General features: G+C 37.7%; 1 protein-coding gene across 2 annotated transcripts in view; it reads right to left on the minus strand.

Moving 5' to 3' along the window:
* The window catches only part of ITCH (itchy E3 ubiquitin protein ligase), a 150,355-nt gene that overhangs the window by 52,440 nt on the left and 78,613 nt on the right, over positions 1-19,302 (minus strand). For both annotated transcript variants that reach the window (XR_002326840.2, XM_020998549.2), the window contains exons 7-8: positions 11,565-11,722; positions 10,193-10,403 (exon numbers count right to left, since the gene is read on the minus strand). Coding sequence is in view for 1 of the 2 variants with exons in the window: in XM_020998549.2 (XP_020854208.1) it covers positions 10,193-10,403; positions 11,565-11,722 (369 nt within the window). In the remaining variant the exon portion in view is untranslated. The remainder of the gene's footprint in view (positions 1-10,192; positions 10,404-11,564; positions 11,723-19,302) is intronic.

Consider the following 19,302-nt stretch of genomic DNA (forward strand, 5'->3'; position numbering starts at 1 on the left):
TTTTTTCTATAAATGAAACCAGGATGAAGTTGCAGCTAAATGGGATGATGGTGTACTAAAAGATTATTCTTAGAAAAGGAAAAAAGAGATCTAGGAAGTTAGTTTTATTATGTGTTAAAAGGTAACAAGAAAGAAAATTTCAAAACTCTTTTGCCAAACTCATATTGCAGTATTCATGGTAATTACGTATTTGAAAAAAGACCATCATGAAAATAATTAATTTATCCATAGCGGCTCTAGAGAATGAGGAAGTAAGAGAATTTCTATGGAGAACTAGATAAGATCATCCAAGTTCAAGTAACATGTACTTTGAGATTCAGTGACTGTAATGTAAAGGTAGATATATGGCAAGATGGTAAAAAATGTGAGAAAATAGTTCTGGAACAAGAAATGAGAAAGCCCAAAGACTTGTAGACCATACAGAAGCATCATATTGATAATAAGGAATTAATATTTTCTTTTAAAAATTTGAGATAAAATTTTTTAAAAAGAAAAGAAAGGCAAAGTGGACAGTGTGAATCCCAAATAACCTTACAAAAATTAAAGTAATTTCATTTTAGCAGACAGGAAATGACTCATTATTGGCATGAGAGTCATGGTCTAATTACCTTTCCTCTTATATCAATTTGCTAAAGCAAAAATCAAAGTTAACACAAAAAACTGAATGAAAATGGAAAAAAAATTAGGCATGTTTAAAAAAGTCTAACCTGACCTAGTCAAACAATTTGCTGATATCAAAACAAGGAAATGGGTGAACAGACATCATCATAGTTTATGACTCTTTCCTAAAGAAGCCTAACTGATACATGTCAACTGCTATAACAAAGAGACAAAAAGATTCTACAGATTGTCTTGGCCACCAGACCTTCTTGCCAAATAAAGAAATAATACAGCGAAGAGCAACATCAGTTTGAAAAATAAACTCACCAAAAAAATCTTATGGAGGATGGCTGAAAATTATGAGCGACATCATTTGGTAAAATACTGAGAAATAATGGAGAGAAAAACAAATTTGAAGAAAGTGTGGCAAGAGATCTAACTGAGCCAGTCAATCTAAGGGTATTTAAAGATACATTTCAAAGACAACAAACAGATGGAAAGTGGAAAAGACCTATAAATGTTTATTTAAGAAAATCTTTTCATCATTCAGAAGATTGAAGCCACTACATTTGGCCTAACATCACAGTCCTGGATGTACTTAAGGAGTGAAAATGGCACTAAAGAAAACAAAGAAAAGCAACTGGAATACATTAATTATGGAAAGAAAAAGTCCATGATGGGACATCTTTATTACCACATTAAAAATGGGAGGAAGAAGGATGGAGAAAGGAGGAAAGAAGGAACAGAGAGAGAGCTAGGATGGAAGGAAATAAAGTAGGATGGAAGGAAATAAGGAAGGTAGAAGGAAGGAAATAAAAGAGGAAAGGAGGGAGGGAAAAAAGAAAAAAGAAAGAAAAAAAGAAAAGGCAACCTAGAAAATGTCTGGAACTACTCAAACAACTTTCCTCCTTTCCAATCTCTAAAAATGTTTACAAAAAATAATGTTAACAGATAAGGACAACATAATTGATAAACATATGAAAAGGAATGGGCACACTTCCACAAATGTCATGCAACAGTAGACTGCCTTTACAATCCCACACCCTAAAAGGTGTGGAGAATACAAAATTCCCTGTGCTGTTTGATTATTAATTTTTTTTTAACAAAATGATAATCCCAACAGGTAACATAACTCCCATTTTTATGAAAATAATAGAACTCTAAAGATGCGATAACATTTTAAAAATCCATTTTATTTTCAAAATCTCTTATTGAAATTTAGCATTTCTAACATGAATTTTTTTTTTAAATCCCAAGAAGGAATCCACATATAAGCTTCACTAGACTACCAAAGGAGCCAATGAGATTAAAAAATTAAGAATTCTTGCTACAAATAGTGAGGTCCTCCAGCTGCTCCTGTTTCTGTTTAAACATTTTGCTGATCATATCAAGTTACGATGTGCAAAGCTTCCTACAAGAGATCGTAATCCTCTAAAAATTCAAGTCTAACTATACAGATAGGTTTTAAACCAAGTGAAAGAATATTTACTGTTTAGACAAAATGGTCAGTTGTATGGAACATATATTAGAATTGGTTCATTATGGTGCAGAAATGACAAACGGTTATTCAGCTGAGCCTAGAAATGAGGAGGATGAGAATGAGCTGGATTACCTTCAGCAAACTGTACAGTTCTTTTAATTATCCCATGCTTTCCCCTGAAATAAAAGTCCATCTTTTTTAACAGCAATATTTTTCTGCTTATGTTATATGGTTTAAAATCATGGAACACTAAAATCCCTGAAGAACTAAAAATGAAGATCGCATAAAGAAAAATGGAAAGTGTATATGGTGTGTGAACAGGTATGCAATTATGCACGCGTGGTATAAAGGTATAAAGTATATAAAGGTATAAGTAACATCAGAGAAAGATACGAAGAGAAAAAAAAAAGATAAGTTAGAATGAGGGATAATGCAGTGGACAACCTGTGTGCTTCACTGACATCCACCAATGTCAAGAGTAAAGATAATGTGTAAAGGCTTCAAGCACTTATATCTGGGGGCATAGAAATGAGCTGGACAGGACAGGCAGGCATGAATGGGATAAAATCTGTATCACTGTACAGAAAACCTACATTGACGGATCTCATGAAGCCTGAGATAAAATTCAAATGGCATTAACCATAAATACCAGACAGATTTTTAGCTTCCGCATCTATTTTTATCTACAACGACCAGGGTTTTGCCTGGTCCTGGTGCTGTCAGGAAGAACATTTCAATGACTCTTGTTATTCTGTCACATGGGACCTTATGAGATGACTAAAGGAGAAATGAAGATATAATGCACATAAACATTTTGACAACCATCAGCTGATGCCCAGTTCAAATGCCATTTTCTCCATAATCACCCCAATCAAAAAAGCTCTCTGCCTTCTGAAAATTTCTATGACACTCCGCTTTTTAATTTATACATTCTAAACTTAACATCAAATAAAATAGGCATTTCCATATACAGAGCAGAAAAGAAGTACACAAGACCCTAAATCTATATTACACAGCTATAACACTTGGCATAATTTTAGTACTTATTATGTACCATCACAGTGTTATTTTACTTTCTTTTCTCATTTTCCTTAATGGATTGTCCATTTGTTGAGGTTAAGAACCTTAGCTTTTCATTCTCTTTATCTTCCACATTACTGTGCACATAATGGGTAATCAGTTCAATTCAGCTGAGATTTCAGTAAGCCATATTTGGTCACCACACAACACCCAACAGTACTATGCAGAGAGAAAAGGTGAGTTCTAGTTCATTTTTTTCTGTCTCTTCAACCTGCCCCCAAATATGAAGCCCTAAATATAAGCAGGTCAAGGTGTCTACTTCACAATTAGCCCTCCTGGGATCACTTCAAGTCCAGATTCTCTAACTCTTGAAACAGAATTACTCTTGACATAGTAGAAAAAATCCAACAAAAATAAATTTTGGGGGGTCTTTGGGGGGGGTGGCTGAGGCAATGGCGGTTAAGTGACCTGCCCAGGGTCACACAGCTAGTAGGTGTCATGTGTCTGAGGTCACATTTGAACTCAGGTCCTCCTGAGTCCAGGGCTGATGCTCTATCCACTGCGCCACCTAGCTGCCCATTTTTTTTTGTTTAGGTTTTTTTTTAAAAAAAGGCAATTGGGGTTAAGTAACTTGCCCAGAGTCACACACCTAATAAGTGCCTGAGGTCAGATTTGAACTCAAGTCCTCCTGACTTCAGAGCCGGTGCTCTATCCACTGCACCAGCTAGCTGCCCCAACAAAAATAATTTTTAAAAAATGTTAAACCTTTAGTTTATAAAGACACACATGACACATGGAAGGAAAATGTTAGAATTACAGTCAAGAGATGTGGGTTTGAAGACTGCCTCAGTAATGGGACCAGAGGCAAGTTACTTAACTCCTCAGGACTTGAGTCTCCCTTTACTTAAAAAGGATATAACTAACATGGAAATATGTTTTCCATGACTGCACATATATAACCTATATCAAAATGCTTACCATTTTAGAGAGGACAGAGGAGAGGGAGAAAATTTGGAACTGAAAATTTTATTTTAAAAAAGAATGTCAGGCGGCACAATGGATAGAGCTCCAGCCTTGCAGTTAGGAGGACCTGAGTTCAAATCTGGCCTCAGACACTTGACACTTACTAGATGTGTGACCCTGGGCAAGTCACTAACTCCAATTGCCTCACCAAAATGCAAAAAAGCAAAAACAAAAAAGAGAATGTTAAAGATTGTCTTTACACGTAATTAGAAAAAATAAAATATCATTTAAAAGAAAAACAAACAACAAAGACATGATAATATTTCCACTATACCTACATCAGAGCAAAGTGCTTTGCAAGGCCCTAAGGAGTCATAAAAATCTGAGCTATTTTTATTATTATAAGCTAATTTTGGTTTATTCTTATTTTATGGAATTTACTTTTTTTTTATCCTAAACTTAACATCAAGTAAACATTTGTAACTAGAGGAAAAGAATGATTAAACACAAAACGTCAAATTTCTAGTATGAAGTTCTTTTAAAGAATATAATAAATTCAATATGTAACTTTCAAAACTGTTCTGCTTGTATGGGATTCTTTTTACCTTTATTTCTGTTTTTTTAGGGGAGGGGGGACTTCAAAGACACGTACGTGTGTGTGTGTGTGTGTGTGTGTGTGTGTGTGTGTGTGTGTGTGTGTGTGTCTGTCTGTCTGGGGGGGAGGGTGGAGAATGGACACACCCTGCAGGGCAGAAATCCTGACCCAGTCTCCCTCTCCTGTTAACTCAGCCCCTAAATTAGAATAAAAAAAAATTTTAAAACACTCCTTAAAACAAATATGCATAAATAAAATAAAATCCATTACTGACCACATCTGAAAACATATTTCTTGTTCTACATCTTGAGTCCATCATCAATCTGGCAGGATATAGAATAATTTTGACTTTCATTTTAATTTCACTATGCCTAAGGGTAAATGCTAAAAGTGATACACTATTCATACTTATAGTCACAAAAAACACTGTAACTATAAAAGTCTTTAGAGGAAATATTCTAAAAAGTCACAAAAACATGATGTTACTTCCACAAAACTGTCCTGTTACTGTCTCTTCCTTATGTACATTTTATCCTCTTCTCCCTTCAATTGTTATAACTTAAAACCGAGGCAGAAAGAAACAATCTTTATAACATGGTGAACTCCAAAATTCAATACTAAAGTGGACGTGATCACACTGATTTTAATGCTCTTCCTGACAATGAATACTGCAACCCAACCATGTCTATCCATCCTATGGTACTCTATATTCCAAGTCTTCCCTTAAGTAATTACCACAGAGGAGTCCATCCAACTCACTAAAGGTCTGCCTTGCTTTTTCCTGACATCATAAGGATAGTAGGTAAGTACTTGGGCTGTTCATCTATTATCCTTCACACATCATACATAATTTTAATGACATCTAGGGAATACAGGTCAAAAGCTCTAGACTTAGAAGTAGAAAGACTTGAGCTCAACTATGATCCCAGGCAATTATTAGCTGGTACCTCGGGCAAGTTACAACTTCTATTTACCTCAATTTCTTCACCTAAAAATAGGAATAATAATAGCACTTACTTTCTAGGATTTTATGAGGAAAAAGTAAGGTAATATTTGTAAAGAATTTTCTAAATCTTAAAGTGCTATATAAATTCTAGCTCAGGGGTGGGGAACCTGGGGCCTTGAGGCCACATGTGAACCTCTAGGTCCTCAAGTGTGGCTCTCTGAATGAATCCAAACTTCATAGAATAAATCCCCTTAGTACAAGGATTTGTTCCATAAAACTTGGATTCAGTCAAAAGGCCACAGCCAAGGACCTAGAAAGCCACTTGTGACCTCAAGGCCCCAGGTTCCCCACCCCTGTTCTAGCTATTTTTTATCATCTTTTATGCCTGTTCATCAAAGTTTCTCCTTTGTTATAGCTGCTCATACCCACCTTGCACCTCTCTCTCCACTGCCTTCTATGTGATATTCACCTTCAATTATTTTAAGATTATTGTGTTCCATGTCTCACAGTTTATACCACACTGGCAGAATTGGTGTCAAACAGATGGGCCTTTTATTTCTGAGAAGTTTTTGATCAATATAGGAGTTTTGCAATTTCCAGAAGCTACCCGGCTTGCTCTCTTCTTCTTGTTTAATTCTGGGTCCAATCCATTGTCCACTACATTGTCTGTCCCATTGGATAGAATTCTGGGCCTGGAGTTAGGAAGAACTGAGTTCAAATCCAGCCTTAGACACTTATTAGTTTTATGTGTGACCCTGGGCAAGTCACTTAACCTTTTTGCCTAAGATTCCTAAACTATAAAATGTGGATAATAACAGCATTTACCTCACAGGATTTTTCTAAGGATCAAATGAGATATTTATAAAGCACTTAGCACAATGCTTGGCACATAATAGGAGCTTAATATACATCTGTTCTTGTCCCAGAGAGTCACGATGATAGATTCTCTAGGTGGTCTATCTGTATATTATAATCTGAGTAATACCTTTCCTGTGAGGATGGTCATGTCAAATTATCAACACGTTTATTTTATTATTATTGCGCAAAGCACTGAGCCAGGTGCTAGAGGAGGAAAAGACAAAAATGAAGCAGACCGAGTGCGTTTGAGTCGCTGTGGATCTCTTCTAGTAGTTTTTGCAAAGTTCTAGGGCATGATGCTGTCTGCATACTGTCAATCACAAACTGGAGTATCTGGAGGACTTCAACATCTACAAGGAATCTCTCTTCAACTTGGACTTTTTATCGGATCTCCTCCGTCACAGTGGTGAATACCTTTGGAAAGCACATGTCTCCTTTTTTATGCCTCATCTGATGCTTATGATCAGAGGATAACTGAACAGAGTAATTTCTGCTTTTATGTCTTTCAAAGAATCTCGAATAATTCTTATATGAATGAGAGGCTTTCTGTTGGAAAAGAGTCTTTTGTTCTCTTGAAATAAATATGGTGAACATCAATACAGGGTTTTTCATAAGCCACAAAATACAAGCACAGTGGTATCTTCATTTCACTACGTCTTTCAGTTAACGAGAAATGGTGAGTCTGTGGTTTTTTGTTGAGTTATCACTTCAAAAGGCCTGCTTATGCCCCATTATAGCCTCATCAACAACACTCTCAAGTATGCATGGGTCCCAAACATTTTGCACAGATGAGAAAGTATAAAAGGTCAATAAATGCTGATCTCCTTCTCCTTCACTGTTTTTCAGTATTGTAATAAAAGTCTGAGATTTTTTTTCCAACTCTTTGGTATCTTCCCTCTTTTGGATAGCCTGAGAATTAATCCTTCAATACTCTCACAGCTGTGTTACGTCAAGCATAGATCTCCTCTACAGGTGGTTCAATTTAGCTCCTTTTCTTGACTTTGTTCTCTTTAATGCCAATCTTACCTCCCTTATAAGTAAATCTGGCACTGTGAAGTTAAAATCCAAGTGTGGTGGCTCTACTATCTTTAAAAGTGAAAAGTCTGTTTTGTAAATCTTTGCTGATCTTTTCCATTTATCTTCTACTTGCTGTCCTCCTTCCATTTCTGTCCTTACATATCCTCAGAGTGACTTCAGTTAGCTGATATCCTTGCCAAGCCTTCTTTACAGTGGTTTTACCTTCCAATGCTTCTCTCTGTTTAATGAGGCAATAATGCTCATAATCATTCATCATCCATCTTCATAAAATTTTACATCTGAGTTATTCTAATACAGTGTTGCTTTGGCTTCCATCTCCTTGTTGCAAATAAGCCAAAACATTTAGCTGCTTTATGCATTCTTTTGGTCTTCCTGCTATGGCAACTGACTTACACAGATTAACTTTGGTATGAAATTAAAACTGTTGTTAATGTCATGTCTGTTGTCCATTACCCAGTCTTCATTATCAAATTTTATTCGAATAGTTTGACTGAGTTGTCTCAGATATATGCATATCTTTTTTTTTATTAATATTATTTCACCTAGCTTTTTATCTCTGATCTTTCTTTTAACAAATCTGTGGTCTAATATGGGGCAAGTTATTATTTTTGTTGTGTTTACTGAGTAACATTTTATGTCCTTGACTAGTAACTTTAGGATAGTGATAAGTGAAACCAATTTTATTTCTTCACACACACACACACACACACACACACACACACACACACACACACACACATACAACCTAAGGCAGCTAACCCCCATCTGTCTCTACTCGAAAGGTTGTTATAAGTCAAGACGCTATAATACAGATCTGGAGCAATTTGACCTAAGTTCACTCCCACATGGATCCAGTTGTGGGAAATGTGGATATATGGATCATTCTATCTATTGAACAAGAAACTTGTGAGACCTCACAGAACTTCCCGGCAGGCTACTTTTACCAAGGGTCACAGAACGTGTTTTCATGGAGGTTAGAGAAAAATTGTGCTCATTTGTACTTCTGTTTAGTAAAATGAATGTTTATTTAAAGTCTTTGACTCCAAGATGCATGAGATGTTGAACCCCTTTCCTGAGACAATTAGAGTAGTAAGTGAGATCTGGTGCACTGATCTTAGTTCAGAAAAAAATGAAGAAGTTGAAAGAACATTAATTCCCTGGCCCTCAATCAGCAGTCCAGGCATTAAAAGGAGCAGTGATCCCTGGCTTGTTGGCAACAGCCCAGGCAGCACCTATAACATTGGGACAGAGGGGAAGTCAGTAGTGCCCTAGTCTATGGGCAGCAATTCAGATAACCTAGCAATAGCAGGATCACAAGGAAAGCACCCTAGCCTAAAGGAAACAGTTCGGATAACACTGCAGCAATGTGGCTAGCATTGGTAACAGTGGGATGGTGGGGAAGACATCTTGGGCTCCAGGCAGTAAGTGGTTCAGATAGCATTGGCAACAGCCGGACTGCAAAGAGGGCACCTTGGTCTGCAAGCAGCAATTCAGATAACACTGGCAATAGGAAGATCACAGGGAGGGCACCTTGACCTTCAAGCAACAGTTGTTCAGATAGCACTGGTAACAGCAGGATTATAAAGATGGCACCTTGGACTGCAGGCAACAGCTTGGAAAGCCATCAGCAGCATTGAGAGAGAGAGAGAGTGGAGGACAATGTTCCCCTAGGGACAAATAGCAGTGGAGTGAACAATAGTGATACAGATGTCTGCAGATTGGGTATCACTGTAGGCTCTTACACAGTAGGCAGCACCATGAGCCCTTGTACCTCAGGGAGCAACATGGAGTACAGTAGCAAGAAGCAACAGGGGAAGGATGATGGGCAGCAGAAGAGGAAGAATGACAAGCAGCAGAGGAACAAGAGTGATGTGCAACAGAGGAAGAAAAATGTCAGGCAGCAAAGAAGGAAGGATGACGGGCAGCAGAAGAGGAATCCTCGGGGTAGTACTTTCTTTGTTGTTTCTGCTGTACTGAGGTCCTCTCCACTTGGCTGCAAGGATGAAGGGGTGATAATTTTTCTTTGAAGCTGACACTGGTGATCCTGAAGAGTCAGGGGGTATAGGCCAAGATTCTAGAACGCAGACTGGGGACAGCTTAAGTTAACTCTTCATCCTCTTACTTCCCAGAGTTGCAGTAAGCCAGGATGATATGATACAAATTCAGGGCAGTGTGAATTAACCGTACCCCTAGTTGGATTAATTTGAAACCAGATGTGGGCCCTTTGGGCAATAAATATAAAGAAATGCTCCACTTAATGACCTGGAATTCTCTGAGACCCCACAAAAATTCCTTGAGGACTGCTTTTATCTGGGAGTCAATACTTGTGTCGTGGAAGACAAAGGAAAGCTATTTTCACTTACTTATAACTCAGTTTGGCAAAGGGATTGTTTGTTTGATTCTCAGACTCCAAGTGGTCCACTGAATTGGATATGGAAGCCCTCCTTGAATCATGTCTCACAACAGAAAAAAAATGTTCACCTAGAAATTTCACATTTGACTTGGTGTCTCTTTGAGACCCCATGATTTAGGGTTGCCAGAGGTCAGTTTCAACCCAAACCCAAAGGTGTAGATAACACTACCCAAAGCAGACTAAACTGTTATTTAAAATACGGAATTTCCTTTCCTACACAGTACTTTCAGGAGAAACACAAGCAAAGCACATATAAATTAAACGTGTTTAGATACTCACCCCGGTGGAAGAGGACCTTGATTGACTGTACTGAGCTGTTGAGAAGCAGAATTCGCTGGCTGCACTTGTCTGGAAGCTGGGGGTGTCGTTAAAGCCGCGGTGGCAGGTGCTGCTGCTCCCTCAGGAGTTACACTCATGTTTGTTGATGGTGACGACTCTGTACTAGACACAGGAGCCTCAGAAGGTGCAGATGGAGAAGCATTGACAGATGCTATAAATGGGTTAGGTGAGAAAATTTTAAAAGGTGTCATTACTTTTTTTTTTCCAAATAGTGAGTACAATTTTGATTTTTTAAAAGTTGGTGAAGCCCAAACACAAGCAAACTCATTTAAAACTAAGTGACCCAAAATTCACAAAATGAATCATAGGATTACAGGTCTGGAGCTTGAAGGGGTCTAAGAGGTCATACAGTCCAAATGCAAGGGCAGGGAATATGTTATTTTCTTTCTTTCTTTTTTTTTTTTTAGGCAATTGGGGTTAACTGACTTGCCCAGGGTCATACAGCTAGTGTCAAGTGTTTGGTCTGAGGCCGGATTTGAACTCAGGTCCTCCTGACTTCAGGGCCGGTGCTCCACCCACTGTGCCACCTAGCTGCCCCGGAATATGTTATTTTCCCAAGGTAATAGTGACAGGATTAGAAACCAGCTCCTCTGAACTCAGTGCTCTATCTACTATATCAATCTACATGCAAAAAAACAAAGTTTATTTGATATACAAACCTACACATGCCTACAAATCAAGGTTTCAATAGAAAAACTGTTAACATTTTAAAATGTGATCATTCAGGATGTTCCAATATACGTTACTTGCCATTTACTCATTCTACTTTAAAGAAATATAGGAGAAATAAGTCAACAGATGCGATTATTTGACCTTCTGTGGTATTGCATCAAGTTATGGATTATAGAACCTCAAAGCTAGAAGGGATCTGAGGGAACTTCTAGTCATTTTAGCCTTTTTTACACTTTTTTAGTCCAAATAGAACCTGAAGAATAATGCCCTGCACAACATAATTTACTGAATCCAAAACCATGGAGTACACCTTAGCAAAAGATACCATCTACACTTTAATCATGAAGACATAACGCAAATGCATTTGTCACCTTGCTAGCTATAAAAATTTCAACAGCCCAAAAAAGAGTGATGGAAAGGCTATCAAGTATCTCATGATTGTGTATGGGAAGATCATCCTTGTCAAAAAATGTGAAGGGACAAATGCAGCCATGAAAATGCTCTAAAAATAAGAAATGATAGTTCTATTGGTGTCTACCTGAAAAGCAACTTAAAATAGAACAAAATAATAATCAAGATTATAATCATCAAGTTATATCATTAACAGCTAATCTTTCATATCTCTTTTTACAATACCAACCTGGTCTACGAGGAGTGGGAGGAGGTGGCCGTGAAGGTCTTGGAGGCCTAGGAGGTTTAAAGCCTCCATTTGTGAGTGATGGAGAGTTATTGCCATTGACCTTCCTATTTTCACTGGGTCCTGCTTCCTCAGCATTTTCAGGTCCATCTGTATTTGATCTAGGTGACAGGTAAGGGAGAAGGAACAGAAAGAAAAACTAAAGAATTCACTATAAATCTTGCCAAGTGTGACAGGAATAAAATCTTATGTCTCTACAAGTAAGACTCCTCATTTAGCCTTATCAAATATATATCTGGACATTTTTTATATAAACAAGGCTTCTTATAAACATATAAACCAGGTTTCGGGTAAGAATACCTTATCTGCAAAATGAGGTGAGTGATTTTGATCAAATGCACATACATAACATACATATAGTATATACATACTATTGTTTATACATAGTAACATACAAGGTGTTCAAACAAGATAAGACACTTTCAACTTAACTGTAAGGGAAAACTATTTTTCATCAACTCAATAAGCCTTGAACAGTATTACCTGGAGGCAGGCAAAGGCAGGAGGACTGCTAATATTAAAGTCACAAATTGGGGAACAACACTCATAACAGCTGAGCTCCCCTACTAGCCATGAATCACACAAACAAAAATTAGAGAGCAAAATATGGTAAGCTATGGAGTAATGATGAAAATAACTGGCTTAGAGATCTACCTACAGATTCTGATCTAGTTGATATGGATCCTTGAAATAACAAGATAAAGTAAAAAAGGAATATACAGGAGAATCAAGCAACATAATAAAAAAGGAAGCACAGCGTGATGGAAAAAAAGACAAGTGCACAAGAAGGATAGCCTTAGCTTTACTAACTAGCTATATAACCCCTGGACAAAACACCATTTTCCTGGATCCCAATTTCTCCATTTGAAAACTGACAGGCTGGATTAATTTCTATCTGGATTTAAAATTCTATCACTCTATGCAAATAAAGTGACTACAATGCCCATACCTCTTTGAATCAGAAATTCCTTACTGTACTTATACCTCAAGGAAGTGATCGATAAGGAGAAAATCTCCATATATACCACAACATTTATAGCAGTACTTTTTGTGATGGCTAAGATGTCAGCTAGGTGGATAAAGTGGTGGGCCTGGTGCCAGGAAGACTCATCTTTCTGAGTCCAATCTGGCCTCAGACATTGACTAGCTATGTGACCCTGGGCAAGTCACTTCACCTGTTTGTCTCAGTTTCCTCATCTGTAAAAATGAGCTGGAGAATGAAATGGCAAACCACTCCAGTATCTTTGCCAAGAAAACCCTATGGGGTCATGAAAAGTCAGACATAACTGAAAAACGATTGAACACAAGAATTGGAAACAAAGTAGATCCCTATCCACTGGGAAGGGCTAAACAAACTGTGATATATGAATGTAATGGAATACTACTGTCTGTAAGAAATGATGCATACAAAGACCTATAGAAAGATCTACCTGAACTGATGCAGAGTGAAGTACGCAGAGCCAAGAAAATAATCTACACAGAACTATAACTAATGTAAATGGAAAGAAATACACACCAAAAAAATCAAAAGTAAATATAATGAAATTATAACGATTAAGCAGGACTTAAATGAAGCAATATGAGAGGATATTCCTAATCCACCCCCATTTTGTGGAGATGGGAAGTTCCTAAGGGGTCCATAATTATCATCACTCTTGCATGTATTTTCAGACTTTTTTTTAATGCACTCATCAGTTGTACTGGGTTTTTTTTTCCTGTCCTCTCTAAAAAAATGCTTATTTGTTATATGAGCCTTGATCTCCAGGAGGTGGAGAGAGAGGAATACTTGGAATAACTATAAAGATATATGAAACAGAAGTGAACAATAAAAACTTACTTTAAAAATTCTATCACTCTAACTTTGGTAATAAAGGCTGATCATGGGAAAGGACAAAAGACTAGATTTTTAGATACATGTGAGGAAAATAAAATATACTGTATGGTTAATAAAACAGAAAAGTCAAAGGTGTGTTCGAAATTGGGTTTTAAAAAAAAGCTCAGACCATCCATCAAAAACTTCCTCTTCTCCCCTCCTCATCTCACATCACTAAGGTGTCTTCTATCACTTTCTCATCCACATGAAATGGTCTTTCTCCCTGCCACAGCAAACCCCTCTACATGCACAAATAATCCCAATCTATCCTGTCTTCTTCAGCAGACTGTCTTTTCTACCACATCCACTCTCTTACCTTCAAATTATCTCTGTCTACTGGCTGCCCTCCTACTCTCTATAAATATGCCCATGTCTCCTCCATCCTCAAAAAAATCCTCCCTTTGATCTATCCACTCTGCTTAGTGATTGACTAACATCTCTTTCCCCTTTTGTGGCTAAACTTCTTTTTCTTTTTTCTTTTTTGGTTTTCTTTGCTAGGCAATGGGGTTAAGTGACTTGCCCAGGGTCACACAGCTAGTGAGTGTTTTGTGTCTGAGACCGAATTTGAACTCAGGTCCTCCCGAGCCCAGGGCCGGTGCTCTATCCACTGCGCCACCCAGCTGTCCCTGTGGCTAAACTTCTTGATAAGGCCATCTATAAACAAACAATGCTTCCACTTCCTTTCTGCTCACTCCCTTCTTTAACTCTGCACCTGACTTCCAAGATCATAATTCAACTGAAATTGCTACCTCCAGAGTTAATAACAATCTCTTAACTGTCAAATCTAATGGCCTTTTCTTAATCCTCATCCTTTTTGATCTCTCTGATAAGCTCATCTCTAGTTTTTTGTGACACTATTTTTTCCTGGTTCTCTTTCTATCTATCTGATTGCTCCTTCTCAGTCTCCTTCACTGGATTGTTCATGCACATCATACCCACTAACCATGAGTTTCCCAAAAGGTTCTGTCCTGGTCCATCTTCTCCTCTATACTTTTTCACTTGGTGATCTCATCAGCAACCAAGAATGCAATTAACATCACTATGCAGATGATCTTCAGGTTTTATTTGTCCAGCCATAACCTTTGCTGACCTTCACTCATATCTCCATCTGCCTACTGAACATTCAGAAATGGATGTCTTATAGAAATCTTAAACTCAGTATTCCAAAACTGAATTCATTACCTCTTCCCCAAAGCCCTCCCCCTTCTTCCAGACTTCCCTATTGCTGTTAAGAGTACCACCAACCTCCCAGACTCAAAAGCTAAGTGCCACCCTCAGCGCATTACTCTTACCATCCCATAACCAATCAGTTGTCGAGTCCTGCTGTTTCTACTTTTGTATTATCTCTTTACATGTCCCCTTCTCTTCACTGACATTGCCACCACCCTGGTCCATGGAAACCCTCATCACCTCATGCTTGGAGTACTGAAACAGTCTTTTGGTTGGCCCTCTCCTAGCTCAAGTGCCACCCTCCATCTGGTCAAACTGAGATTCCTAAAATATGTCTAGCCATGTCACCCTTGTATTCAATCAACTCCACTAGCTACCTGTTGCCTGCGAGATCAAATATGCAATTTGCTGTTTGTCATTTAAAACCCTCTTTAATCTGGCTCATTTCTACCTTTCCAGTGTTCTTACATCTTACGCCTAATTTCCCACCATATTTGACGATTCAGTCGGTCAATAAGCATTTATTAAATGTATACTATGTCCCAGGGACTGTGACACTGACCTCTTTTCTGTTCCTTACACTAGATACTCCATCTGCTGACTAGACATTTTCACTTACTGTCCCCCATCTGAAACTTTCTCCCTCTTTATTTTTGCCTCCTAACTTCCCCGGCTTCCTTCAAATCTAACAACCAGAAGAGGGCCCTCACTGTTACTAGACAATCCTTCTATAGCTCTCATCAACTCATTCCATTCTCCACAGTAGTTCTTCCAAGACTTTTCATCAGTTCTCAAACATCCCATGGCTCCCCCTCCTCCCATCCTCTTAGCTGAGAACCTCGGCCTTAAGTTTTACTAAAAATTAAAAAATGAGGCCATTTGCCATGAGTTCTTCCCCCCTCCTCATCTCATTTCATCCAGAAGCATTCTGCTACTATCTCCTCCTTTACCTGTCTCACAAGAAGAGAGGGCCCTACTCATTGCCAAGGCAAACTGCTCTACTGCATAAATGATTCCCATTCCCAAGATTCACTCTCTTCCAATGGAGTATCCCCTCTGTCATCACTATTCTTTCATTTATCTTTAATCTCTCCCTTTCTACTGGTTCCTTTCCTATTCCCTACAAACATGTTCATGTCTTCCTGATCCTCAAGAAACTCCCACTTAATCCTTCTATACTCACTGTCATCCTATATCTCTTCTACCTTTTGTGGCCAAGTTCCTTGAAAAGACCATTAACAACAGATGGCTTCACTTCCTCTACTCTCATTCTCTTCTTAACTCTCTACAGTCTGGCTTCTGACCTCATCATTCAACCAAAACAGTTCTCTCCAAAGCTATTAATGGCCTTTTCTCAAACCTCTTTCTTCTTGACCTCTGCAGCCTTGGATAATGTTGATCTTCCTCTCCTTCTTGATACTATCTTCTCTCCAAGTCTTCAGGATACTATTCTTCCCTTGTTTTCCTCCTGCCTAACTACTCTATCTCATTCTTTTCTTGCTGGATCCTCATTGAGGTCATATCCACTAATCCATAGGGTTCTGTCCTGGGTCCCCTCCTCCCTTTATAATACTTCACTTGGTGATCTCACTGGCTCCCAAGGATTTAATTATCATTTCCATACTGATGTTTCTTAAATCTACCTATCTGTCCTAACCTTTCTGCTGACCTGAGTCTCACATCTCTAACTTCCTTTCAGACATCTCAAACTGGATGTCTTATAGGTATTTAAAATGCAATATGTCCAAAACTGAACTCATTATCTTTCCCCCTAAACTATTTCCTTTTCCAGACTTCCCTATAACCATGGGGGGCATAAAAATCCTCTCAGTTTCCCAACCTAAATATTATCTTCAACTCCCCACTATCTCTCTCACTACCCACATAGAAACTGTTGCCAAGGCCTGGTGATTTCGCCTTTGCAACATCTCTCAAATATGCCCTTTTCTGTCCTTTGACGCTACCATCACCCTGGTGAAAGCCCCTCATTTTCTCAGGCCTGGACTACTACAACAGTGTGCTGGTTGGTCTGCCTGCCACAAATATGTCCCCACTCCAGGCAATCCTTCATTCAGCCACCAAAGTTATTTTCCTAAAGTGCTGTTCCAACCATGTTACCCTCATATTCAATAAACTCCAATGGCTCTCTATCACCTCTAAGATCAAATACAAAATCTTCAATTTGGCATTCAAAGCCTAGCCCTCCATCCCTGACCCTTCCAGTCTTCTCATACCCCACATACCTCCCCATCACACATGCTGTGAACCAGTGACCCTGACCTCCTTGCTGTTCGTTCCATGAATGAGATACTCCATCTCTTGGCTCTGCGTGTTTTTTCTGGTGAAAACCAGTATTTCATGCCTGAAATGCTCTCCCTCCTCATCTCTCCCTCTGGGCATCCCTGGCTCCCTTCAAATCACCCTAAAATCCCACCTTCTACAAGAAGCCTTTCCCAACTCCTCTTAATTCTAGTGCCTTCCTTCTTTATTATTTCTTATTTAACCTATATATAGCTTGTTTCTACGTATTAATTTGCTTGTTGTCCCTCTCGTTAGACTGTAAGGTACTTGAGGGCAGAGACTGTCTTTAATCTCTTTTTGTATCCTCAGTGCTTTTTGTATGCTCAGTGCCTGGCACATAATAAATGCTTACTAATCTGTAAAAAGCCATTCTCCATCTTCTTAATACTAGTGCCTTCCCTCTTATAATTATTTCCAATTTATCCTGTATATATTTTATTTGTACATAGTTGTTTGATGTTGTCTGCCCTATTAGACTATAAGTTCTTTGACAGCAGGTACTTTCTCTTGCCTTTCTTTGTATTTCAAGAATTTCTTATAGTTCCTGGCAAACAGTAAGTGTTTAATAAATGTCTGTTGATTTAGCTAAACTTCATTGATGTTAACTTCCTTTCTGATTACAAGAATAAAAATGAAACTTAAAAAAAAATCAAAGAAAATCAAAACAAAACCTCAAGTTTAACAATTAAGACATTTTAACATTTCCAATATCCAGAGAAAGAAATCATATACGGTTTGAGCTATCAACTGAACAGAAACAATAAGCAGCTGAAACAGAATAAAACTTCTGTCAAAGTCTAGAGATCTGAATTTTCACTTCACACTGATCAGACTTACCTGTTTATGAATTACATAGCTGTAAAATTAAATGCAAAGGGATTGCTGGACTACTTTGTAGTATACCTATACTTGTGTTCCAGTAGTTCTCAATTCCTTTGCAGAATGAATAAGTAAAAAATACCTATCACATATAATAGAAATCTAAAACTGGTCTAATTAATTTTGGTTCAATCACTCTTTCCTTGGAGCAAGTATAGCTTTATGATGTTCTGGCTTGAAATCAATTTCTGAATTTTTTAATTTCTGAAGTTTTGCCTAACTCAGATGATATTATTCCTAAAATCATCTTATAGATAAGCATCCTAATTATGTTCTAGTATGTATTTGGCACTATACAAATTCAAATATGAAGAACTGATTCTTGATGTCTACAAGCTCAACACCCAAAATAGATATATACCAGACTCTGAAACTTAACAGATGCATATTAATAAACAAAAATATAGTAAGGAATTTACATGCTATATGGATCACTGTCTATACTAAATCTTATAACAGAAGTTCAAGTACTAACTTCCTTGGAATCTAACAGTGACTAAAAACAGAAGACAACTGGAATATATAGGCTATTCAGGCACATTATGAAAAATATCAGGATGTTAAGCCTAGATTCACACTACAGACAAAGCATAATTTTTTTTAAAGTAAAAACTCTAATAAAGTTACTCTGTAAATTTTGTGGATGAGAACTATGAATGGGTGACAACAGATGCCAATATGCAAAGTACCTGGTCAGCTCAGTTAAAGGGCATGCATATTGGAGGAGGGGGGAGATCCCAGCAGGCAGAAAGTCAGGGCTGTAACTGGAGGTGATTTTTAGAAATAAACCTTATTACTAAACCAACATTACATATTTGGAAATCTTTAAATCTCAAGTGCCTTTTTCCACTTATAATATGGGAAACAATGATTTCCTCGGGTGGGTGTATAGCGCTGGGAAAAACGAAGGGATGAAAACTGATTAAGGTGGGGCTTTAATATTACCTTTCTATAGAATTTAGAATAAATCCACAGCATCATTTGGTCTTGTTAAACCTGATATTAAAAAACTGGCAACAAGTTATGTAATAGGAGATTTAAATGGGAAATTTAAATGGCAAATCTGTACAACCCCACTTATATGATAGGGGATGATACAATAAATATACCTTCCAAAACAAGTTGAAAAAGTAATCGAATAACCTTTTGTAGGGAATTCTCTTCTTGAGGAATACATAATAATATAAAAATGCATGGTTAAATTGTCTACCTATCTACAAAGATATATTTCTATGTTTCCAGCATTGTTTCATATTTATTATGACTAAAAGCAGCAAATATTTTCTGCGAACAAAGATGATGATGTTTAACAATGTTAACTTGTCAGTGATAATACAAATCAATCTTTATCTGGTCTTTTGTCACATTTTACAGTCAATGGTCTGCTCTTTTCCAGATGAACAATCTAAGATCTCTAGAGCTTTATAAACTCTGACTCACCCTAAAAGCCTTGATGCT

The sequence above is a fragment of the Phascolarctos cinereus genome, unplaced genomic scaffold (assembly GCF_003287225.1).
Source record: "Phascolarctos cinereus isolate Bilbo 61053 unplaced genomic scaffold, phaCin_HiC Scaffold_2;HRSCAF=192, whole genome shotgun sequence".
NCBI classification, from domain to species: Eukaryota; Metazoa; Chordata; class Mammalia; order Diprotodontia; family Phascolarctidae; genus Phascolarctos; species Phascolarctos cinereus.